The following is a 25854-nucleotide window of genomic DNA, read 5'->3' as shown; positions in this document are numbered from 1 at the left end:
CAACTATTGGTGCCTGTTGTTTTCTTCTACTTGATGGCACCCGACCTTGAACCCAACCTGTCTGCCGGTGTGACTGAGGAAGGGCAGGACGTGGCCTTCACTGTGTGCCCGCTGTGCTCCGGACGTGGGGATGGGCGTCTCACGTGCACACTCGCATTGTTAGTCCTCACACCTGCCACGTGAGGGAAGAATTAGCTCTAATTTTTTTTAAGAACCACTTTATTGAGCTATAATTGTCATACAAAAACCTGTACATGTCTAATATATATGACAATGAGCAGAGAAAAGTATGAAACCAAAACCACAATCTAGAGTTTGGAGACACCCATGAAACCATCACCGCAGTCTACGCTGTAAACATATCCCACCTCCCAAAGTTTCCCCCCATGAGTAGACCTCCTATAAAGATGAATTAATTTAAGCCAAGGAAGGCAAAGTACCTTCATCAAGGTTATCTGAGACCCCACTGCCTATATCCCCCACCATGGCACCTGCTAACTCATCTCAATTTTATCACACACGCACAGGGCCCATGGCGCCAGTCTGGATGGCACCTAAACGCCAGCCATGATGTCGTGTCCATGAGTCAGGAAACCTCGACTCTGGCCTCGGCTGTGCTATTAATTCTGTGGTGGTTCAGTTTCCCATGTGTAAAGTGAGAAAACTGAATTAGCTAAATCCAGACCCTTTTATTGCTCTAGAAGTGCTATGCCTCTGGTTTCATAGCTTTTAAGGCAAATAGAGATTGCTTCTGCTTTAGAGAACTTTAGTCTACAGATCTATGTCTTACTGGGGCTACATTGTGTTAGCCTCTGCAAAACTATGCCAGCATCCTTGAAGTTCTTCTTTTCTCCTTTGCTAATCTTTCACATAATGTATGATTCAACAAAGCAGAATTGAGTACCACACAGGATGATTCCCAAGGAAACTTTGAATTCACCTAAATAGTTTCTCAGGTATAATTTATTATGTTCTTTACATCTCTGGATTATAAGAATGATTTAGAAACTGCCCCTCCCCATTTTTGGTAGTGGAAATCTTTGGCACATGAAGTCCTTATTCAGAATTCTAAGATGTAAACCAAATGTCAATGGACATGAAAAAAGTTATTATATCAACAGCTAAGAAAAAAATCCTGCAGAGAAAGATTTTTTACTTTTATGGATAGAAAGTGAGGCAAACTTTCATACACTAGAAGTTAAAAGCAATGTGGAAGTCAAAGGGCTGCACAGAAGAGAGTAGAGACAGGGCTCAGCACACACTGGTAGGCTGGAGCCCAAGACTCCTGAAATTGGTGGATAGATCTTTTAAGAGTGGACGTGTCTAATCATTTCTTTAAAATTGGGCAGCCCCCAAACTACCCTTTTTTTAAATCAGTCAGCCCATGAGCCAGAATGGGTCTGAAGAGAGTCCCTAATATTCAATTTATTTATTCATGTATTCATTTTTCAGAGAAGGGGTCTTGCTGTGTTGCCAGAAGTTCTGGGATTATGGCAGTGCCCACTGCCCCCAGGCCCTACTATTCGGTTTTAAAGTGTGAGGTGTCTGTGATGTAAATCCTGCCCTTTTCCTCAATTTTGTGTGCTATACACTTAAACACCCTTAGGTGAGTGAGGCTTTTTGTTTGTGCAGGGTAGGTGTGGGGGTGAAAAATAAGGAAAAGAACTGAGTTCTGCATAAACCAAATTAATTCACTGAAAGCAGAAACTATCATTTGTCAAGTGCTTCTGGGTCCCAGGCAATATATTAATGCTTGGTACATTTAATCGTCAAGACCTGAAGTCCCCAACCCCTGGGCCACAGACCAGTACTGGTGTGTGACCTGTTAGGAGCTGGGCCACACGCAGGAGGTGAGGGGAGGAGAGTGAGCGAAGCTTCATCTGTGCTCACGCCCATTCCCCGTCACTCACGTCACCCCTGAGCTCTGCCTCCCGCCCTCCCAGTCTGCGTCTTCCACGGAACCGGTCCCTGGTGTCAAAAAGGTTGGGGACCACTATTCTGAAAACTTTGGGAATGAGGTGCTATTATTATTCCCATTTTGGAGATTATTGAACTAAAACCTAAAGAAAATACATTATTTGTATGAAGTTACCCAAGAAGCGAGTGGTGAGAATAGGACATGAATTCACGTTCACTTGACTCCAAACTTCTTTTGTTTTTTTTTTTGAGACAAAGTCTCACTCTGTTGCCCAGGCTAGAGTGTCGTGGTCTTAGCCTAGCTCACAGCAACCTCAAACTCCTGGGCTCAAGCGATCCTCCTGCCTCAGCCTCCCGAGTAGCTGTGACTACAGGGATGTGCCATCATGCCCAGCTAATTTGTTTTCTATATATTTTTAGTCATCCAACTAATTTCTTTCTATTTTTAGTAGAGACGGGGTCTTGCTCTTGCTCAGGCTGGTCTCAATCTCCTAAACTCAAACAATCTGCCTGCCTCAGCCTCCCAGAGTGCTGGGATTAAAGACGTGAGCCACCCACCGCACCCGGCCCAAACATCATTTCTTACCCAGTCACCACCCTATAGGGCTGCCCACGATGGGTGGGGACTTAATCATGGGGACTATGAAAACTTGGAACAAGGGGCAAGTTATGCTTTATACTCTTTTCTTCATCCTCCTGAGTTAGTTTTTGCTATTAAAATATTTTGTATTTTATAAGTAAAAGTAATTTACTAGATAAATATAAACATGGTGTCAACTTCTGTTAGTACTATTATGTAGTGTTTATTAACTTACAATTTGCTCACTATTATACTGTGTAAGGTAGGTAGGTAGTCACACGGCAGAAGGCAGTATAAGCATGGTGGTTAAGACTGCGTATCTGAATCCTTCACCTGGACATTTCTTGACTATGTGAAACCAGGCTGATTAATTAACCTATTTGTATCTTCACTGTCTCCTTCATAAAATGAAGTTCATAGGCCAATGTTATTACTGTATAGCCACACCTTCATTTTTGACCTAATCTCAATCACCCAGCTTGATCATCCATGTGTTTTTCTCCAGACTTGGATCTTAACAATTTTTGGCTTATTCTAAAAATATAAAAATCTTTATAAAATAAAAATGACAGTTAGTTAGAGATCAAACAAAATAAAAAAAAAAAAGAAAACTTCTGAAGACAATTCTATTACTGAAATTTCAAAATATTTCCAGCAATAATATTATTATCTAATTGAACATAGTTTCCCATGGAGATAATTTTGAATGAGGCAGTATTACTTTATCAATATCTCAAGTACTATAAAATAGAGGAAATCACATACACCCTCCCCTTGTGGGCTCTGGATCCAGATAGCTGGGAGCTCAGTATCATATCCTCAGAGAAATGCCCGAAGTAGTATTCCCTAGCATAGACACATCGGGAATTAGGGCACAAAGAGCAGAGTTAACTCAAGTTTGGGGATGTGGTTCTTAATTTTCCTAGTAACTAAATTCTCACAGATACCCAGTGTTCCCAGAGTCTGTCACCGCTCACGGCCACCCCTGTCTATTCTCTGACTCTATCTACTTCTTTTGGAATTTGCCAATATGCTGTCTCCCCAATTTACATAAACACCCTGGACTTTGTTCCTATTTGGACACTAGCCAGCCAAATTCAAGTCTTGTCTTTGGTTTTCATAATACCTGACTGCCAGATTTGAGGTTCCCTAACTTAACTGGCCCCTGCCTTTGTTTCCAAGTTTATAGCTACACTTCTTTGTTTGGCCCAGACAGGTACCACCCATAGTTCAAGTACAACACAGCCAACCTATCTTCTAGAGCCTGCGGGTGAAGGTAAGTAAGTGCTCACCCTTGGCTAGGAAAATCTGGAAGGTAGAAGACAGGAACAGAGCCACATAATGACAATAAAACTAGTAGGCTGGAAAATGAGTAACAGGTCATAGGTGAAACTAGATTAATTATAATATATTCAGTATATCATTAATTTCTTGTATTTATAAATGACTCAGATATGATAATCAATCAATATGGTATATCATAGTATCCCCCATTCAATATTTATTGTTGGAGTTTTACTTATGGTAGAGAACATCATAGTGATTTTCAATTTCAACACAAAAAAGATTATATTCATTTGAATAGTTTTGTCATTTTTTTTCACTCACATTGAGGCAGACAGAGTTCTTGATGTATGCAGTAAATCTGAAATTCTTGGCTGGGCACGGTGGCTCACGCCTGTAACTCTAGCACTCTGGGAGGCCAAGGCAGGAGGATCGCTTGAAGTCAGGAGCTTGAAACCAGCCTGAGCAAGAATAAGACCCCATCTTTACAAAACAATAGAAAAAATTAGCCAGGCGTGGTGGTGTATGTTTGTAGTCCCAGCTACTCAGGAGGCTGAGGCCACAAGATTGCTTGAGCCCAGCAGTTTGAGGTTGTAGTGAACTATGATGACACCACTGCACTCTAGCCAGGCAACAGAGCAACGACGCACGACTTGCTGTGTACAGAACACATGGCACGTATAGTAAGTATAGTAACAGTGAGGGGAGGGGAGGGGAGGGCAGGGGAGGGGAGGGTTGGGTTTTAAAGGGTGCTGGATCAACATGAGAATATACACATATTTAAAAAACCCACGATCTTTACCTTACACCATTTGTAAAAAAAAGTAACTTGAAATATATCATGGGTGTAAAGATTAGAGTTAAACCTACATAATTTTTGGATGAGAGCAATGAAAAAGTCTTTGTGACATTGGGTTAGGCAAAGTTTTCTTAGGACACAAAAACATGAACCATAAAAGAAACATTAATGAACTGAACTTCATCAAAATTAAAAACTTTTGCTTTTCCAAAGATATTTTAAGAACATTAATGATAAACCACATAGAAAATACTTAAAAATTCTTATCCTACAAAGGACGCATGTCTAGAATATATAAAAGTCTCCTACAATTCAATAATAAGCAATCCAATTAAAAATGGGCAAAAGATCAGACTACACATTTCCTTTTTTTTTTTTTTTTTTTTTTTTTGAGACAGTCTCCCTATGTTGCTTGGACTAGAGTGCTGTGGTATCAGCCTAGCTCACAGCAACCTCAAATTCTTGGGCTTAAGCAATCCTCCTGCCTCAGCCCCCTGAGTAGCTGGGACTACAGGCATGCACCACCACACTAGGCTAATTTTTTCTCTATATATTTTTAGTTATCCAGATAATTTCTTTCTATTTTTAGTAGAGATGGGGTCTCACTCTTGCTCAGGCTGGTCTTGACCTTCTGACCTTGAGTGATCCTCTCGCCTCAGCCTCCCAGAGTGCCAGGATTATAGGCTCGAGCCACCGTGCCTGGCAGAGACTACACATTTCACTAAAGAATATTTATAAAACCTGGCAAATAAGCATGTGAAAAGATGCTCAACATCCTTACTCATCAAGGAAATGTAAATTAAAACCACACTAGGGTAACACAACAAGGCACCAGAATGATAAAATTAAATAAGTGACAGTGCTAATGTTTGGAAAGGATATGAAGCAACTACTACTCTGAATAACAGTTGGGCTTTTCAAAAAACAAAGTTAAAATACACTTACTATGCACCCCAGCAATCTCACTGCTATTCACCCCCCAAAAAACAAAAACATTTATCCACTCAATACCTGTACTCAGGCCAGGAGCAGTTGCTCATGCCTATAATCCCAGCACTTTGGGACAGACACCAAGATGGGAGGCTCACTCAAGGCCAGGAATTCGAGACCAGCCTAAGCAAAACAGCAAGACCCTGTCTCTACAAAAAAAATAGACAAATCATCTGGGTGTGGTAGCACTTGACTGTAGTACTAGCTACTCAGGAGGCTGAGGCAGGAGGATCACTTGGGGCCAAGAGTTTGAGGTTTGTAGTGAGCTATGATGACACCATTGCACTCTACCTGGGGTAACAGAGCAAGACCCTGTCTCAAAAAACAATAGCAATAAAATAAAAATAAATAAACAGTAACAAAAGAGAAAAATTAGGTGAGTGGGGTAGTGTTCAGCTATAGTCCCACCCAATTTGGAGGCTGAGGCAGGAGAATTGCTTGAGCCCAGGAGTTGGAGGCTGCAGTGAATTCTGATTGTGTCACTACACTCCACCCTAGGCAATAGACCAAGACACTGTCTCTAAAAAACCCAACCTGTACATAGATGTCCATAGCAGCTTTATTTACAATGACTGCGAACTGACATGAGAGAATGTTTTGGGATGATGAGAAGTTCTGTATCTTGATTTTGCTCATGATTACAGGACAGTATATAGTTGTAAAAACTTAAACTATATACTTAAAATGAATGAATTTTATTGTATGTAAGTGATATCTCAGTAAAACTAATTTTTAGAAAAAAGAAAAAGTAATTTGATTTGCTTGGTAAATCCAATAAAGCATCTATAGCTTTTTGAAAGAAGGGCAGGGCAGGGAAGGAGAGGGGAGGGTAAGGGGAGGGCAGGGAAGGGCAGGCCAGGGCAGGGAGTTCTTCAACCAAAGCAGTTTCCAGTGGAGATCTCACATCTCAGAGCCACACTCAGTTGTTTGCAATGTCCAAGCTAAATATGCTGATACCAACAGATGAAACAGGGAAGTAAGAAGGCAAAACATGATATATCAAGAAGTATTATTTTCTCTCTTCCTAGAGGCAACTTGGTACTGAAAGGTACCTGTGTGGCCTGAGTAAGTGACTTAACTTCTCTGGGTTGGACTCTATCTCCACCTCCTCTCTTCCCTCATCATTCTTTTTAATTAAAGATAACAGTAACTGCCTTGATGCACTATTATGAGGTTTAAAAAGAAAGCCTGTAAGGCACCTAGCTCCAAGTAGCTTAGTGGATATTACTATTAAATGTAAAGGATGCGTGAATGTTTTCTGTGGATGCCCACAGAGGGACGTTGTTTACATTACAGGATTAATTCCCAGAAGGGTAAGAAAGAGTGAGCATAAGAGAGATGCACCTGCCTCTATCGGGGAAGCAGAAGTGAGAGACCCCCAGGGAGGGGCAGTGCTGGCTATTCTGTGTCCCCTAGATCCCTGATGCTTCCCAGGAGGCTGTCCCAGAAAGCGACACTGGAGCTCCCTTGCTGGCTAGCTACCAGTCGAGTTTGGCCAAACAATATTTGTTTGAAATATTGAACATATTTCAATACAGATAGCTACAATTTTCTCTGATGATCTGGACCTGGGAATTTATGAAAAAGCTTCCTTTTTCCCTTTGGCTCAGAAATGAGAGAAAAGAGTAACTAGGATTATTATAGTTAGAGGACCAGAGGAATGGAAGAGTTGGACCAGAAAAACTCCTGTGTTTACTTGTTTTCTTTTAGCTTATAGAATATTCCATAGTATTAGCCAAGACACAGTGAGCCAGAGCTAGCAGTAGGATGTTGATTGTTCCATCTTTCCACAGTCATATAAAACCTATTTTTTAGGGTTTTTTTCTTCTTTTTATTTTATTTTATTTTATTTTAGTGTATTATGGGGGTACAAGTGTTAAGGTTACGTATATTGCCCATGCTCCCCTCCCTCCTCGAGTCACAGCCTCAAGCGTGACCATTCCCCAAACGTTGCACATTTCACTCATTGTGTTTGTATATACCCCTCCCCTCCTGCCCCCTCCCACCTGTCTGACATCCAATAAATGTTATTCCTATATGTCCACTTAGGTGTTGATCCGTTAATACCAATTTGCTGGTGAGTACATGTGGTGCTGGTTTTTCCATTCTTGAGATACTTCACTTAGTAGAATGGGTTTGAGCTCTATCCAGGAAAATACAGGAGTTGCTGTATCACCATTGTTTCTTAAAGCCGAATAGTTCTCCATGGTATACATATACCACATTTTATTAATCCACTCATATATTGAGGGGCACTTGGGTTGTTTCCACAACTTTGCAATTGTGAATTGTGCTGCTATAAACATTCGAGTGACTTTTGATCTTTTGGGTAGATGCTCAGTAGTGTAATTGCCGGATCAAATGGTAGATATACTTGTATCACTTTAAGGTATCTCCATATTGCTTTCCATAGAGGTTGAACTAGAACTAGTTTGCAGTCCCACCAGCAGTGTAGGAGTATTCCTATCTCTCCACATCCACATTAACATTTATTGTTTGGGGACTTTTTGATAAAAGCCATTCTCACTGGAGTTAAGTGATACCTCATTGTGGTTTTCATTTGCATTTCCCTGATGATTAGAGATGTTGAGCATTTTTTCACGTTTGTTGGCCATTATTGTGTCTTCTTTTGAGAAGTTTCTGTTCATGTCCTTTGCCTAGTTTTTGATAGGGTTGTTTGATTTTTTCTTGATGATTTTCCTGAATTCTAAGGAGATTCTAGCTATCAGCCCTGTATTGGATGTGTAGCTTGCGAAAATTTTCTCCCATTCTGTGAGTTGTCTGTTTGCTCTCTTGATAGTTTCTTTGGCTGTGCAGAAGCTTTTTAATTCGATCAGGTGACATTTATTTATTTTTGTTGCTGCTGTGATTGCCTCTGGGGTCTTCTTTACAAATTCTTTGCCTAGACCAATGTCTAGAAGAGTATTTCCAACGTTTTCCTCTAGAATTCTAATAGTTTCACACATAAGGTTCAAGTCTGTTACCCAGAGTGAGTTGATTCTTGTGAGAGGTGAAAGGTGTGGGTCTTGTTTCAGTCTTCTACATGTGGCTATCCAGTTTTCCCAGCACCATTTATTGAATAAAGATTCTTTTCCCCAGTGTATGTTTTTGTATGCTTTGTCGAAGATTAGTTGATTATATGAGGATGGTTTTATATCTGAGTTCTCAGTTCTGTTCCACTGGTCAATGTCCCTATTCATGTGCCAATATCAAGCTGTTTTAATGACTATAGCCTTGTAGTATAGTTTGAAGTCTGGTAAATTGATACCTCCTATTTTGTTTTTATTGCCTAGGATTGCTTTTGTTATACGGGTCTTCTCTGGTAAAACCTATTTTTTTAATCTCAATACTAAACTGACATATTTTAAACTCACAGCACTTCTGATTCATAGAAAGTTTCTGTCCAGAATTGAAGCTTCAATTTAAATGTTACTTCTGTGAATATATTTATACTCAAGATCTTTTTACTTTCATTATTCATGTAGTCTCATTACAATTTCTTATGTGTCTAGTTCCTAACAAAACTAAATGTAACAGAATATTACAAAAGACCCCACTATAAAATTAAATTACATAATAGCTTTTCTTAATGTTGTGTTATTTAATAAATAATTCACTCTTATTTTTCTCCCTAATTTTTATGACAGATATTTGAAGGATCTTTACCTTGGAAGCCTCATGGTAGATGGTGTAGTTCAAACATTCTTCAAAGAATTTTCAAAACACTTACACCACTTGATATATTATTAACTGAATTCTATCATTAGTAAAAAATACTCCAGACAGAGAATGAACAGGCAAGGCATGGACTAGGAGAAAGAATCAGAATATGTGTATCTGACAAAGGATTCATATTTAGCACTTCTATAACTCAGTAAGATAAACAACTTACAATGGGTAAAAGCACTAAATGAAAAACATCCTTTGGAATAAGTACTAAATTCAATATATTCCCAAACAAATATAATCAAGTTACTTTCTAGGAAAATCTCTGATTTGGACCTTTTTTTGGTAGCTTTAGCTAATTGTTCCAAGTGGATCATGGTCCTCAGTGGCATTTCTTAGATATAAACTGCTCTCCAAGAGAGCAGTTATTTCAGAAGGCTGCACTTTTCTCTCTCTCTCTCTCTCTCTCTCTCTCTCTCTCTCTCTCTCTCTGTGTGTGTGTGTGTGTGTGTGTGTGTGGCTATTCTTAATTAAAGGTTGCAGGATCAACATAAAGATAAACAAAGAATTCCCCCAGTTTGTTGCCTCTGAATCACAGTGGAACATTCAGAAGCAAATATCACAAAAGAAACATGAGTCCTCTGGTACAAAACTGTCACTGTTGGTCACCCATCTGTAGTTTTTTAAAAAGATGTACATCATTAAGTTTTTCAGGCTTTAACGTGCTGTAAGTTAAAATCTATATGTAGTAATATGTAAACCTAACATTCTCAGTACTGCCTTGTCAGTCTACAATTTTAAAACATAAGCCTTTATATAATTTTGTATACATATGGAGATACAATCAAATCACCACCAATACTCTACAAGGCAAAAGGGCATCTAACACTAAAACATTGCAGAATGCTGTTTCTCTGTAAGGCTTTCCCTTAAAGGTGAGTAAGCAAGAACATAAATCTGTACTTGAAAGCATCATACATTTGCCATGGCATAGCTATCCTCCAGATAACTTACTTATAAACAGTCATTTTCTTCTAACAGACCATCTTGAAAAATCATAATATAATTAGATGCTCCAAATCTGATAACCTTTTGCTCAATTTATCTTTTTAACTGGTAAATGAGTTATGGTTAATTTGAAAACTCCAACTGTTTTATTACCTAGAATTCAGGATAAAATATTGTAATATACAGAGCATATACAAGTGGGAATATGGGCAACATTATTCAACTGAGATTGCATTTGGTCTGAGATGTTACTGGTCACAGTAAGATGAAAATGCTGTTTTCCAGTGTATTTGAATTGTGCACTCATGGACTGCATACTTTTAACATTCCCTTATTTTCATTTTGATCTGATAACTCTGATTTACCATGTTTTCCTATTGATCCATTAGAAAAGTATATTGTGGTAGGGAAGTCAAATAAAATTGAAGATATAGGTTGAATATCTCTTATCTGGAATTAAATGCCTTATCTGAAATGCTTGGGACCAGAAGAGTTTCAAATTTCAGATTTTGGAATATCTGTGTTATATATATACCTATCAATTGAGCATTGAACACCTGAAATCCAAAATACTCCAATGAACATTTTCTTTGAGCATCATGTTGGGGCTCAAAAAGTTTTAGGTTCTAGATTTCTGATTTTCATATTCGGGATGCTCAACCTCTACTAAATTCTTCCCTTTCCTCAACTTTTTTTGACTATGACTCACAGTAAGAAACACTTTATAATATATACATATATAATCACATGTTGCAAAAATTTTATACAACTTTATTTTGACCTTGCATGTGATGTGCTATGATATTCTTTTCATTGATATAGCTGTACATGCAGTATATGATATAATCTGTCAACTGATGCATTATGACTGGAAGAGAGTCCTTGATGGTCACGATTTCTGTGCTGTTTCATCTGGTGACCTCTTTAAACATTGAGCTCAACACTGCCTGACAGTAAATGTACATAAATGGGGGAGACTTGTGATATCCAACTAACAATACCAGTATAGTAACCAAGGGCCTTGCCTCCTCAAAGTTCCCTTAAAAATCACTGATATGAGACAGATTAAGAACAAAAAAAGGCATAGAGATTGTATTTAATGTGTATACCTATGTCAACAAAAAAAAAGACAAACTCTGTAAGATAACGTTAAAGAGATTTACAATGAGCCAAATTTGAGGACCATGACCCGGAGCCACTCCCAAGAAGCCTTGAGCAAGTGGACTCGCTGTGGCTGGGTTACAGTTTGATTTTATACATTTCAGGGAGACAGGGGTTACAGGTAAAGTCATAAATCAATACGTGGGAGACATACATTGGTTTGACCCAAAAAGGTGGGACATCTCGAAGAGGGGGGCACTTACAGGTTATAGGTGGGTTTAAAGATTCTTTGACTTGTAATTGGTTAATAAACATGAAATGAAGCTTTATCTAAAGGCTTGAAATGTTTTAAGATAAGGAGCTCTGTTAATCAGAGACAAGTAATAGACGTATTTGTTGTGTAAATCAAGGACCTGAAGCTTTGTCTTGCACAGCCTTAGGGCTGTTAATGAGTTACAAAGGGTGTCTCCAAGAAGGGAGGGGGCATGGTGAGGCATGTCTGACCTCCCTCTTCGTGGCAGGTAATTTAGTTTTAGGATATCCCCTTGGCTAAGAGGGGATCCACTGAGTCAGCTGGTGGGGGTGGGGGAAGCCTTAAGATTTTATTTTAGTTCACACACAGGAGGCTTAAGAATGAAGCCCCAAAGATACAACGGAAATTGTCCATTCTTATGCTTGGCTTCAACAAGGTATGGACAGCCATGTAGAAATGTGACTGGGCAAAAGGGATGTTATTTAATGTTAAGAGACCGAGTGGGAAAACATCCTGGCCTCTCTGAGCAGCATCCTTCCTTCTGGGTAGGGGGCAGGGCCCTCTCTGGAATGGGGGACTTATGACTTATAGTGAAACTAGCAATTTCAAACAGACAATTTCTTTATGGCCAGTGTTTGCACTGCATTATTTTAGGTTTTATGGCTGGATTTCAGGAAAAGTGGTTCTGGTTTCTATTGCCTGCTTGGGGAAGAGGGATTCTAGTTTCTATGGCTAGCCAAAGGGAAGAATGGTACTAAAAGGCAGGACAGGAGGAAGCCAGAGAAAAACATTTGCCTCTGAGGCTTTCATTCTAAGGTATTGTTTTCTGAGCCCCATCATTAGTGAGTACTTTTAATCTCTTGTTTGATTTATCCTTCTACTAACTGAGGGAATTGAAGTCCACCATGATCTCCTACTATTTTTCTGAGTGATCAGAATGAGGTTCAAATGCAAAAAACTGTGGTTGTGCCATCCTCATATAATCACCAGCCGCAGGATTACTGAAGTCAGGAGACCTTGCTTGGCACAGCAGCAATGATTCCAATAAAATTGCTAAGAAAAACTGGGAATATCGATTGACCTCACGTTTTGTCACATACCATTTACAGATCCTTACGTATATGAACTCATTCCATTTTCAAGCAAGGTTAACATAGATTCTATTTTTATCATTTTACACATGAAGAAAAAGTGGTACAGGTACAAGTTCATATAGCCAGAAAGTGGAGAAGACAGGATTTGAACCCAGAATAAAGTTAGGCTTTTACGGATGTGTAATAAGGTTTTCCTTAAAATGGTCAAAAATATGAGTTATGAGGATAATATTCATGGCCAAATGCCATCTCAAGTTAGTGATATGCTCACCACAACATAAAAAGACAGGTACTAAAATATCTCTGCTTTAAGAAGCATGGAGAAATATTTTTCAAATTTATATAGTTCGAATGGTACAGATTTAGATATTAAGTAAAGGGAGTTGGGAAATCATACGCCTTGAATTGATGGTTTATTAAAAATCTCACAAGAAGGGAGTAGTAGTGCAACAAATGTTGCTGTCAAATAAAGTGAGAGTGGAGAGAAGCTCATGGTGCTTAGCAACATGGACATTGTCTGCAACACAGATAAGAATGATCTCTTCTAAGTTGAATGGTGAGAACAGTGTATTTGGAGAAAGCTGAGCAACGATTAACAGGTAAAGAGGTGCAGGCACTCTGGGCAAATACAGTCACACCTTGTTTTATTGCACCTCACTTTACTGCACTCGTAGCTGCTGTGGTTCCAGGTTGGAGGCCTGCGGTAACCCTGCAGGAGCAAGTCCACTGGCACCACCTTCTCCAACGGCACCACCTTCTCCAACAGCATATGCTCACACCATGTCACTGTGTCACATTTTGGTAACTCTCATATTTCAGACTTTTTGATTATTATTGTATCTTTGATGGTGATCTGTGATCAGTGTCCTTTGATTTTACTATTATAGTTGTTTGGGGTGCCATGAACTATGCCCATATAAGATGATGAACTTAACTGATAAATGTATTTGTTCTGACTGCTCCACCGACCTCCTGCTCCTTTGTCTCTCTCTCTCATATTCTTTATTTCTTCAGTCACACAATATTGAAATTAGGCCAGTTAATAACCTTATAGCGGCTTTTCAGGGAAAGAAATCACTTTAATCTCACTTTAAATCAAAAGCTAGAAATGATAGCTTAGTAAGGAAGGTACGCTGAAAAGTGAGCTGAACCAAAAGCTGGGCCTCTTGTATCAGTTATCCAACTTGTGAATGCAAGGGAGGATTTCCTTTCTTGAAGGAAATTGAATTTCCTTTCTTGAAGGAAATTCAAAGTGCTACTCTAGTGAGCACACAAGTTATAGGAAAATAAAATAGCCTTATTGCTGAAAGGGAGAAAGTTTAACTGGTCTGGACAGAAGATCTAACCAGTGACAACATTCCCTTACCAAAGCCTATCCAGAGCAAGACACTAACTCTCTTCAATTCTATGAAGGCTGAGAGAAGTGAGTTAGCTGCAGAGTTTGGAAGCTAGCAGAGGTAGGTTCTGGAGTATAAGGAAAGAAGCCATCTCCATATATATTATAAAGTGGAAAGTGAAGCAGCAAGTGCTGATGGAGAAGCTGCAGCCAATTATCCAGAAGGTCTAGCTGACATAATTGATGAAGGTGGCTATAGCCAACAGCAGATTTTCAATGTAGACAAAACAGACTTATATCAGAAGGAGATGCCACCTAGGACTTTCATAACTAGAAAGGAGAAGTCAATGCCTGGCTTTAAAGCTTCAGAGGACAGGTTGATTCTCTTGTTAGGGACTAATGCAGCTGGTGACCTTAAGCAAAGGCCAACACACACTTACTAATTTAAACGTCCTAGGGACCTAAAGAATTGTGCTCAATCTACTCAGTCTGTCCTCTATAAATGGAACAACAAAGCCTGGATGACAGCACATCTGTTTATAGCATGGTTTACTGAATATTTTCAGCCCACTATTAAGACTACTTAGAAAAATATTTCTTTCAAAATATTTTTGCTCAATGACAGTGCACCTGGTTACCCAAGAGCTCTGTTGGATGAACAAAGAGATTAATGTTGTTTTCATGGCTGCTAATATAGTATCCATTCTGCACATATATCATATAGTAATTTTGACTTTAAAATCTTATTTAACAAATGTATATTAATACAGCTATAGCTGCCATAGCAGTGATTCCTCTCATGGATCTGGACAAAGTAAAATGAAAAGCTTCTGGAAAGGATTAACCATTCTAGATGCCATGAAGAACATTCATGGTTCATGGCAGGAGGTCAAAATAACATTAGCAGGAGTTTGGAAGACATTGATTCCAACCCTCATGGATGACTTTGAGGGGTTCAAGGCTTTAGTGGAGGAAGTAACTGCAAGTGTGGTGGAAATGGCAATAGAACTAGAATTAGAAGTGAAACCTCAAGATGTGATTCAATTGCTGCAATCTCATGATCAAACTTGAATGGAAGAGGAGTTGCTGCTTATGGATGAGCAAAGTGGTTTCTTCTTCCCTTTTTTTAAATTTCAGAATAATATGGGGGTGCAAACACTTTGGTTACATATATTGCCTTTGAGCCATCTAAGTCAGAGCTACAGGTGTGCCCATCCCCCAGAAAGTGTGCACCACATCCATTGGGTGTGAATTTACCCATCCCCTCCTCCCCCCTCCCACCTGCCCAACACTCCATTGTCTTCGGGATCCATATTTTGAAACCCTTCACCCTGACCTTTTTTCATATCCATAGTCTCTTTCATTTTTCTTGATTTGCTCTGTCCTAAGTCCTGTGAAGTCATGCACAACATCTGGACATGGCTTTCTGCAGCAGGAATTTATTGGTTTGGCCTTGATGGCTTTCACGGAGGCCATAGGCCATCTCCAAAGGTGTAATCCTTCCAGACTTCAATGATGTTCTCTATTGGGGTTCTTTTCCATAGCATTGACCACCCTTTCGATAGAGCATCACGTGGAATGAATCTTAAATGTGCTTATGACCTAGATGATGAATTAGAGATGCTACATTTGGGGAAAAATAGACCACTTGGATGCCTTCAGTGTTGAACTCTTGGGGTTCTGGGTAGCCAGGAACATTGTCCAACATCAAAAGAACTTTAAAAGGCAGTCCCTTACTGGCAAAGTACTTCCTGACTTCAGGGACAAAGCATCGATGGAACCAATCCAGAAAAAGGGTTCTCATTGTTCAGGCCTTATTGTACAACCAGAACACTTCGTAGCTAGTGTTTACCTTTTCCCCTCAAGGTTCAGGGATTAGCAGCTTTATAGGTAAGGGTAGACCTGATCCTAAACTTTGACTGCATTTGCACAAAACAGTAGTTGGCCTATCCTTTCCTGCTTTAAGGTACAGGCTTATCTTCCTTACCAATAAAAGTCCTTTGTGACATTTTTTCCAGATTGGGACACTTTAGTCTGCCTTTAAAACCTGCTCAGACACAGATCCTTTTTCTTTTATCTTGACACTTTTTAAGCCAAATCTCTTTCTAAATTTATCAAACCATTCTTTGGTGGTATTAAATTCTCCAGCTTTAGATCCTTCACCTTCCTTTTGCTTTAAGTTGTCCTACAATGACTTTGCTTTGACTCAAATTATATTAGAGTATAGGTATGCCTTTCTTATAGCAATCCTGCATCTACATAAAAGCTGCATTTTCAATACAAAGTGAAAAGGTACTTCACAAAAAACGCAAGGTTTCCACACCTGCTGGCATAGCTTGAGTGAATTTCATGAGTTTCCTTTTATTTTTGTCCACATGCTGGATACACTTATCTTGAAAGGCAGCCAACTGCAGCTGCAGCCCTCAATCTACAGTATATACCAAGTGATTCAGCTTTTCCTTGTAATGTCATGACTTTGCTTCTTGGGAGCTCTGCCAGCATCACTAGTGGCACTGTGTATGGGTCACATGGTGTTATTCAAGGTTTACAATATTGAACCAAACATGATGAAAAATACACAAGAACCATGAGATATCATTTTTTATGATGATATGCAATTTACTGAAGAGAAAAACTGCCCACAAGGATGACTAGCTTCATAGGGCATTTTAAGCAGATATTTGTAACACTTGAGCTCACCATAATAGCAATAGCAGATGGCCTACAAAATTATTACAATAGGACAGTATGAGCAGTTTCATTTAATCCTGCATTTAATTATAATGTAGTTATGATTTAACACTGCATCTTTATGTTGTTTACATTTATCTTGACTGAATGGCACCATGTCTGGTTTGTGTTTGCGTGTATAATTTTTGATAAATTTTAACTTTTCATAATAGATTTGAGTATAATTTATAGTAGTCAATGATAAAATATACTAGTATCTATATATATATTATGCACTCATGACATACCTACCTTTTTCCTACCTTTTTTTTGATATTTCTAGCCTGTGTAGTTTGTCTGCAAGTTTTTTCGAATTATAACAAATGTCCAAAAATTTTTCCAATATATTTATTTAAAAATATCTGTATATAAGTGGATCTATACAGTTCAAACTCATGTTGTTCAAGGGTCAATGGTACTTTAAAAAGATCATTTAAATTGATAAACCTGTAAGCAGGATAATCAGACTCATGTGAAAAAATGTAGAGCACAGAAGAGCACAGAACATTGAACTATAGAGTAATAAAGAATATTTTTAAAAAGGAGTTGTTACCATGAACATATAAAGAACAAACTGTAGTTCTTGAACGCCCAGAAAAAGAAGTTTTGCTTTTTGTATTGGCCTCTGCTTGTTTCCTCGCAGCAGTGTAACACAGACCAGAGCATTTGGAGCATGCAGGTGCTGACCTCCAGGGACGCAAGGCACTTCTCCAAACGATGAACTTCTACTGTCACTGAAGACATGGAGCTTAAGCCTAAAAGAAAATGGCACATAACTTTCCCACTATTTTAGGATTTCTCTGGAGGTGGCTTTGTATGATGTGAAAGGAAGAATGTCTGTTGAAAGTTGGACAGATTACAAATTCACACTAAATGAGATTTCTTGTGGACTGTGGAATTCAGCTATGACTGATGCTGAGTAGCTGGGGGAGTATGGAGGAGAAAAAGATTTCTGCCCCAGAAAATGAGTTAGCATGTGGGTATAATATCGCTGAAAGAAGGAATCTTTCTCAGAAACCTATTAATATAACTTATTCACCCACTAGATATTTGCTAACTTTTGACTTTGTGCCAGGCATTGTTCCAAATGAGATGCTAATGTGATGAAAATGGATGTGAGTCTGGCTCTCATAATATGACGCTCCAGGTCCTTGGAAGGACCACAAAGGAGGAAACCATTGGAGGAGGACTAAGCGCTAATAAGAGAAAGCCAACTCTGTGGTGGGGACCGGCTAACGCAGGGCTTTGTGAATTCCACTGGGAGGTCAGGGCCGACACCTCTAAGAAAGCGAGGTGAAGCCGAGCCTGAGAAGGAGACCAGAAGCTGAGCAGCTTCGGGGCAAGCAGAGAGCACCAGGGAGCACCAGGAAGTGTTTTGGGATGAGGAAAGAAAATCAGCAAGGGCCCTAAAGTGACAAATAGCTCACCCTATCCTAGGAAACCAAGGAAGGCTGACATTGGCTAGCTGGAAAAGTAAGGAAGGACAGGGCATCTGGGTTCACAAGGTTTGACCCCTCATAGAGTAAGGGTGGGAAATGCAGGACAGGAGGTGAGGCCGCAGACACAGTGAACAGGAGAAGGGGCAAAGGAAGTAGTGCTTCCAAGGCTGGCTTCAAGTAGAGCGGCTAAAAGACAAAGGGACCCTAATGCAGGATTGCTGGCAACAGACTCAGTCTGTTGTTGTGATGACCATCTCTTCCTCCTGCTCTGTTAGTGTTTCTAGCCCATGATGCTGGCAATTAAGAAGCAGGAGAATCTAAGCTCTAGTTCAGGAATGGGTGGCAGAGAGTGGTGAGATGCTCCTGCTCTGAAACTGCATTACACATCTGTGGAAATCTGGACAGCATCTGAACACACTCTGCGTAGCTGGACACAGCTTCTAAACACAAAAGACTGCATTCTGAGCAAGAAAATATGGGTAAGAAAAATCTCCCCACAGATCACAAACAGAAAAATGAAAATACTGAGAACAAGAAGGCTTACAGGTGCTAATGCCCACATTCCAGTGGGGTTGGGGCAGCAGTTTCACAGAAACTTCACCTTCATTGTTCCTTTTCTTTCCTCTCTTCTTATTCTCTTCTGAGCCCTCAGAAAATACCTTCAGATGATCCCTCCTTACGGAATCCTTCCATGTGCTCTTCGTTCAGCCATGAACATCATAGTGATGTTTCAACATTTGTCGTCTGTGAGAATCTCTCCCACATGAGCCCATGCTGGTTATGACGAACAGTGGAGGATAAAATGACATCAGTATTGGTGGCTCTTGTCACAATACTTATGCATGACAGGTGTGTTTATGTCCTTCTTCTAAATTCAGTATGAGAAACTCTTTTTGGGGTCATACAGAAGAGTTGAGGGGAAACAAAAATAAAACAACTTATAGGTTCAGTGTTTATTTGAAACAATCAGATGTTATTCAGAAAGATAGAAGCAGTTTATAAAATGCCAGGTGTAAGAAAGCTCCAACCCTATATAATTAATGTCTTGCACATTATTTTTAAAAAATTTGTTATTTCTTGAGTTGTCTATCGTCCTGGTGGAAGCTCTTATTAAAAATCATTCTTGGTGCTTTCAAAATCCAATGGACAATTTATCAAATACCTTGGTTTCCTTATTTCCAATGATCTTTCCCTCTACATGACCTTAATCATCCTCTCCCTTGGATGCCACAAAAACTTGATAGTAGCATTACCTAATCACCTCCAAAATCTCAATATAAGTGTTGTTGAACACTTACATTGGTGTTGTTGGAACTCCATCACCTATATTTCAGGTCCACTGTTTCTAATATGCTACTCCAGCCACTACCCAACACTCAGACTTCCAGGTCACTGACCGCTGCTGCTTTTTGACTGCTCATCTCTGCCACCAGACCCTCAATTTTCCAACCACAGAAGATTTCATTGTCTATTTCTCTGACCATTCCTTTTAATACAGTTTCAACTCTCATGATCTTCCCAACCTCTTTTAAACTTCTCTGGCATAACTTCAAGCCTGATTAGACCCCAATTTCCTGTACGCTGCAGTGTACACCCATGAAGTGGATATAACTAAAGAGCAACATGAAACTGTGCTAACCAAGTTCATATTCTGTTTATGACCAAACCTTAAGGAAGCTAGTGCCATGTGGCAACAAGACTGCATTTCCTAAACATTTTGTCTCCCTGCCCCAGCCCATGGAATGACTATTTCATGCCTTTTCCCCTTTGCTCAAATCGCCAGGGACTGCACCCCTCTTTCCTCTCTGCTTTGTTTGCTTCCTGCTTCTCTGGGATATCAGGAGCCATCAGAGCAGAGCCACCTGTCTCCCCCAGCAAGCCTGTCACTACCTCTCCGTCTGCACACCTCTGCGCCTCGTCTAGTGCAGAGACTGGAGCGCCCTACTCCTGAGACCAAGACCATCACCCTCCTGCCATCTCGAGGACTGGCTCTTGCACTGTCTCCATGTTCTCCTGCAGCACAGAATTTTCAGTCTCTTCTGGAGATGAGCATAAAATGTGCAGTAATTCTCCCGTTTAAATACTTCCCCTTGACTTCCACGTTGCCCTCCAGCCACCATATCTTTCTCTCCACTCTCCCCATTTATAACAAACCTTCTGAGAGGAGCCGTCTGCTTTTCTGTCTGCACATTGTCTGCCCTCATTGCCACTTGAACTGACTTCAGTAAGGAATCCATCCCAACACTGCACAGGAAGTGCTCCTGTGCCAGTGGCCAGCGCCTTCTGGGTGGCCACTAGGTCTCACCTTACACGAGATGTACCACGAGGGCTGGAGCAAACTGATCACAGTTGTCTTGTGGACACACTCTTTGCTTGTGGCCATGAGGCACACACTCTGAGTTCCCATGTCTCACAGACAGCTCCCCAACACCACCTTCCTGCACTTGTTTCCTCTCGCCGGGCATCTGAGTGCTGGAGGCCCAGGGCTCAGCCCTTTGTCTTCTCTCTCCTCCTGGTGTGCAGTCCCCTCCTTGGGGGTCTTATCTAGTCTCCTGTCTCTAAAAACTAACAATGCCCCAGGACTCCCCAGACTTTACCACCAGCCCGGCCTCTGCTCGGAGCTTTAGACTCGTTTGCCAAGTGACTCCTTGGCAGCTCCATCGAGATGGGCTCTCAGTTTCGCCCACACCCCTTTCCCCACATCTTGGCTAATGGTATCGTTTTTTGCTCAGTCATCCAGGCTCATGTCCACCCAGTCCTACGGCAAGTCTTAATGGCTCCACTCTCAAAATATATCTGCAACCCAACTGCTACTCACCAAACTCCCTTTTCTCAATCTACTCAAGCCACATTTTCTCTCACACGGGTGACAGAATAACCTCCAGAGTCAACTCCTTCCTCCTTTTGCCCCACTCTACATTCTTGAAAGAGTGACCTTTTAAAAATGCACATCTGATCATCACTTCCTTCCCTCACAAACTTGCAAATGTTTCCCATGCCTGCGATGAGAAACAGCCAACATTATCACCTTGATCCCCAGCCCTGCGGGACTCCCCTGCTTGTCTTCCCAGCCTCAGCCCTGTCACTCAGCTGTACCAGCTGCCCTACTCTTGTTCCTATCCCTTGAATGTCCAAGAATATTCCTGCTTCAGGGCCTTTGCAATCGCTGTTCCCTCCTGTGGATCTCCACTGAGCTCATTCATCCACCCATCAGGCCTTTACTCAATTTCGACCTCTTGTAAACATCGCCCTCCGGATTCATTGTTGACGTATCACGCATATTATGCATCCACTGGTCACTTGCTTATAGGTTCACTCCCCACTAGAACCCGAGTTTCATGAGCATAGGTGCTACATTTTTCGTACTCAGTGCCTATTCCTGCCTGAGGCTGGCGACAGCAAGGAAGCACAGCGCTTTGCTCAGGATGGTTGGGTCTTTCTCAATCTGTCTGAGGTTTCTGTCAGTGCCTTTGCTTTTCACCACCCCCGCTTTGATGAGATCTGGAGGAAGGCTGAGTGTGTGGTGCCTGCTCAGTGGTCAAGTTTCCATACCTGGATGACAACCATCCAAATACCCCCCAAGCAATTCTACCCTTTGGTCCCTTCTTCCTGTGTGGTGGGAACATTCCTCACACCACATTCTCCAATCCTGGCTTGCAATAAAACTTTGGCTCTGGATACATAGCTTTGAGAATGAATAAAACCCTTGATTTCAGGAAAAGAATTATTTAAAGTCCATATTTCTGTTTGTGAATGTCCTTTCCTAAACAAACCAAAAAGTAGTAGGGGTAGAATGAACAATTAAAAGACAATCATGACCAAGGTTTTCATTCTGTGATTATTTGACAATTCACATCATATCCAGCCAGAATTTAAAGTTGTAGAGTCTGGTGGAGTAGGAAAATTCCCTGACCTTAATGTTGTGCTCATTGACCAGTGTGATTTCTCTAGGGTTTTAAAAATTAATTTATTGCTTTAAAGTATTGATTAAGCACCTTACAGTGATCAAGGCACTGTGTAATATACACAAATTAATTAGATTTGGCTGCTACCCTCACAGATCATACAGCATAGATGGGTAATAGGCATATATATATAAATAATAAATGTAATAAATTATATAAGAAAAAATGAAGGGCTGTGGAAACTAAGAGGCTGTGGCCTGTTGGAGGGCACTGTGGAAGAGGCATCATTCGAACCCAACCTCGTAGCGTAGGCAGACTTAGTTACAGATCTACAAAGGTGGGGACGAGACAGCCAAAGCATGGATCTATACCAATCAATGAATAAACAAACATAGTTTATATATTAATTCAGCAACTGAAAGCATTAGGATTACTAGATAAAATACAAGATGTCCAATTAAATTTGAATTTCCAAAATAAACCCCAAAATTTCAAATAACAGTGAATGTTTTTATCAGTATACGTATATCCTCATATTGCATGGGACCTACCTATACTCAAAACAGTGTTTGTTTTATCTGAGAAATTCAAATTTAGCTGGGCACCAATATTTTTATTTGGTAGATTTGGCAACTCTAATATCGAGCAGGGCCTACATATCAGGACCTGTTCTAGGTATTGTTAATAGGAATTTGAATCAAAGGTAAACACTTGCCCATAGTTCACGGCTTGTTTGTTGGAGGATGTACCCGTAACCCTGTGGACTCAAGGTCCACTATGCTAAGGAAAATCAGACCCATGAAAGTTGTTATAGATGTTAATGTTATGATTGCATGTCAGTTTGGATGTGTTAATAATAAATTATTTGCTATTATTTATGTACATTTTTGTTGATTCTAAATAAGTTTTATTTCAATCTCTGACTGTGGGCTAAATCATATACATTCTAATTAAAAAAATTACATTTTACTTAGCAGGAAGATGATGTAGATGTACTTTTTCCTCCTGCTCCCACTAAGTACAAATAAATACCATGAGCAATAAAAAATATATATATATATATATATATATAATTGTGTTAAACCTGAAAAGACTCTGAAAGGTGAAGAGGAGAAGGTAGACCAGTTAGGGACACTGGGACATGAGGACAAACTTATTGGTGAGTTCCCTGGGAATCTTCCTTCCTTTTTTTCCTTTTCTTTTCTTCTTCCTTACCTTCCCTTCTCCCTTCCCTTCTCCCTTCCCTTCTCTTCTCTTTTCTTTCTTCTTTTTTTTTTTTTGGCCTCATATATCCTTTACTGGATAACGGAGAATCCAGCAACCTAGGAATATCAACTGGTGCAGACAACAAAAGTCACAACAAAAGCCTGCTCTCTCCAGTGAAAGGACCAGGAATGGGGAGCCCAGCAAGGCAAAACACATCTGGACGGCAGCTGCTCTACTCCAGCCAAACACCACACAACAGTATCTGTGGCCTCAAACATACCACTCTAGCAAAGAGGTTTCCACCCTGCCACGCTATAACGAGGTGGCCAAAATAAGTGTTCATGGATTGGAAGACTCAACAGAATAATTTTTTCTAATTTCAATTCCCTCAAATTGAGACACATTTTGAATGCAATTCATGTACATATCTCAGCAAGGCTTTTTGGAGATGCAGACCAGACCAATCTAAGCTGTGCAGGGGAAGACACAGGACCTAGAACAGGTAAAACATTCCTGAAAAAGAATAAAGTGGGAGGAATCAGTCTACACAATTTCAACACATTATATAACTACAGTAACTGAGGCGTGGTTACCGGAAGGGAAACAGGCACATATATCAAAGGGACAGGACATGGAATCCAGAAATAGTTGACAGGAGCGTGGTTAACTGATTTTTGACAGCGGTGCAAAAGCAATTCATAGCAGATTCAGAGGGAGAAAGAGAAAGTGTCTCATAAATGGTGCTGCGACAAGAGGACCTACACAAAAATTAAAACACCTTAACCTAAGTCTCACACCTTATACAAATCACAAATCACTTAAATATAAAAAAACAAAACAAAAGCTTTTCATTTTTAAATGAACAAATCACTCAAATATAAAAAACAAAACTACAAAACTTTTAGAATACAAGAGAAAATCCTCACCTTCTCCTCCCCACCCCACCCACCCTGACGCCATGGGAGGCCCCAGGCGCCTCAGTGGCTGTACTGGCTGCTTGCCAGGGACCCACGATGATGGCAGGGAAGCCCCCACTGAACAAGATGCCCCTTCATCTTGCTTGTCCTTAGCTAAGAGCTGAGAAAGACCAACAGGTCTTCCACAGGAGGGGCTCCAGATGAGCTGTTAGACCAGGATCCCTTCTGAGCTCCAGCTGGGAGAAAGAAGTCAGATCAGACCTTCATGCAGGGCCATCTCTTTGTAAAGTGTTAGCACCAAGCTGTGGCTTCCATTGGCATCCTTAGTGTGCTCTTCATGCTGTCTGCAGGGACAAGTCCATGGTCAGGCTGTGGTGGGCACAGACTGGACAGCAAGGTACCTCCCACCTCCTTTCCAGGGCCTTCTGAAAGTTAAACTATTTGTTATGGCCTGAATTGCTCCCCCACCAGATACCTATGTTGAAGCTCTACCCCAGTGTGATGGTGTTTGGAGATGGAGACGAGGGAGGCACGTTGGGTTTGGTGAGGTCATGAGGATGGCCATCCTGCTGGGATTAGTGCCCGTGTAAGAAGAGACATGGAGCTTACCCCTTCTCTCTTTCCCCGCTGTGTGAGCACACAGCAAGCAGGTGGCTTTCTATGAGCCAGAAAGAGGGCCCTCACCAGAAACTGGCCATGCTGGTGCCTTGATCTCAGGCTTCCAGCCTGTAGAGCTGTAATAAAATAATTTTATGTCATTTAAACCACTGAGTCTATGGTGTCTTGTTATGTAGCCCAAGCTGATTAAGACACTACTATAAGGTGACCTAAAGTCCAGCCATGGTGGTTGGGAGGCTGAGGGCACAGGAATAGAATATGGCTGTGATTTAGCAAACAGAGCCCTGACCAATGCTCTACCCCTTTTGGGAAGAGGCACTCAAAAGAAGGAGGCACAAGGAAACAGGCAAGTGTCAAAAGCAAGCACCTTGACAAAGCTGACTCCAGAAACCTCCCTGTGAAGCTTGTCCACTTGTCCCCAAGATCACTGCAGGGCTTCAAAGTGGCACAACTGACAGGAGCCTCTGAAGGCTACCTGAATTCCTGTGCTCTGACTTGCTGATGTTCCTGCATGTCCACATGGCATCTGTGATGTGGCTGTTCAGTCCGTCTGACAAGCTGCAGTCCCCACTGGAAGGGAGAGTGAGCTTTCCGGCTTTGCCATGCTGGCTGCTGAGAGCCTCGTTCATGAGCGTCAGCCCCTCAGAGACGGGGCCAGGCAGGGCTCCGAAGCCAGGCGCTGCGCCTCCACCTATGGACTGTGGGTCTTCCCCAAGGCCAGCAGCAGCCTCAGCGCCTTCAGACCTCCCCAGTCCTGTCTTTTCCTTCCTCTGCCTTCTCCCAGCGGCAACAGCCCCTCTTCCCCTTCCCCCTTCCCCCCTCCGGCTTTGCTTTTCTTTTCTTTCTTCTCTCTCTCTCTCTCTTTTCTTTTTTGTTGAGACAGAGTCTCGCTTTGTTGCCCAGGCTAGAGTGAGTGCCATGGCGTCAGCCTAGCTCACAGCAACCTCAATCTCCTGGGCTCAAGCAATCCTCCTGCCTCAGCCTCCCGAGTAGCTGGGACTACAGGCATGC

General features: G+C 41.0%; 1 protein-coding gene across 1 annotated transcript; it reads right to left on the bottom strand.

Moving 5' to 3' along the window:
• Nucleotides 1-178: 178 nt before the first annotated feature.
• On the bottom strand, nucleotides 179-25472 carry LOC142874349 (uncharacterized). The gene is made up of 5 exons (XM_076009212.1): nucleotides 25319-25472; nucleotides 17446-17513; nucleotides 13351-13446; nucleotides 5785-6090; nucleotides 179-2286 (listed from the first exon to the last, which is right to left on the bottom strand). The coding sequence occupies exons 1-5, from the start codon at nucleotides 25470-25472 to the stop codon at nucleotides 2221-2223; spliced, it is 690 nt and encodes a 229-aa protein (XP_075865327.1). The 3' UTR covers nucleotides 179-2220.
• Between the last annotated feature and the right edge of the window lie 382 nt (nucleotides 25473-25854).

Source organism: Microcebus murinus, chromosome 12 (genome assembly GCF_040939455.1).
Source record: "Microcebus murinus isolate Inina chromosome 12, M.murinus_Inina_mat1.0, whole genome shotgun sequence".
NCBI lineage: Eukaryota > Metazoa > Chordata > Mammalia > Primates > Cheirogaleidae > Microcebus > Microcebus murinus.
This window is presented reverse-complemented; position numbering and strand designations above follow the sequence as displayed.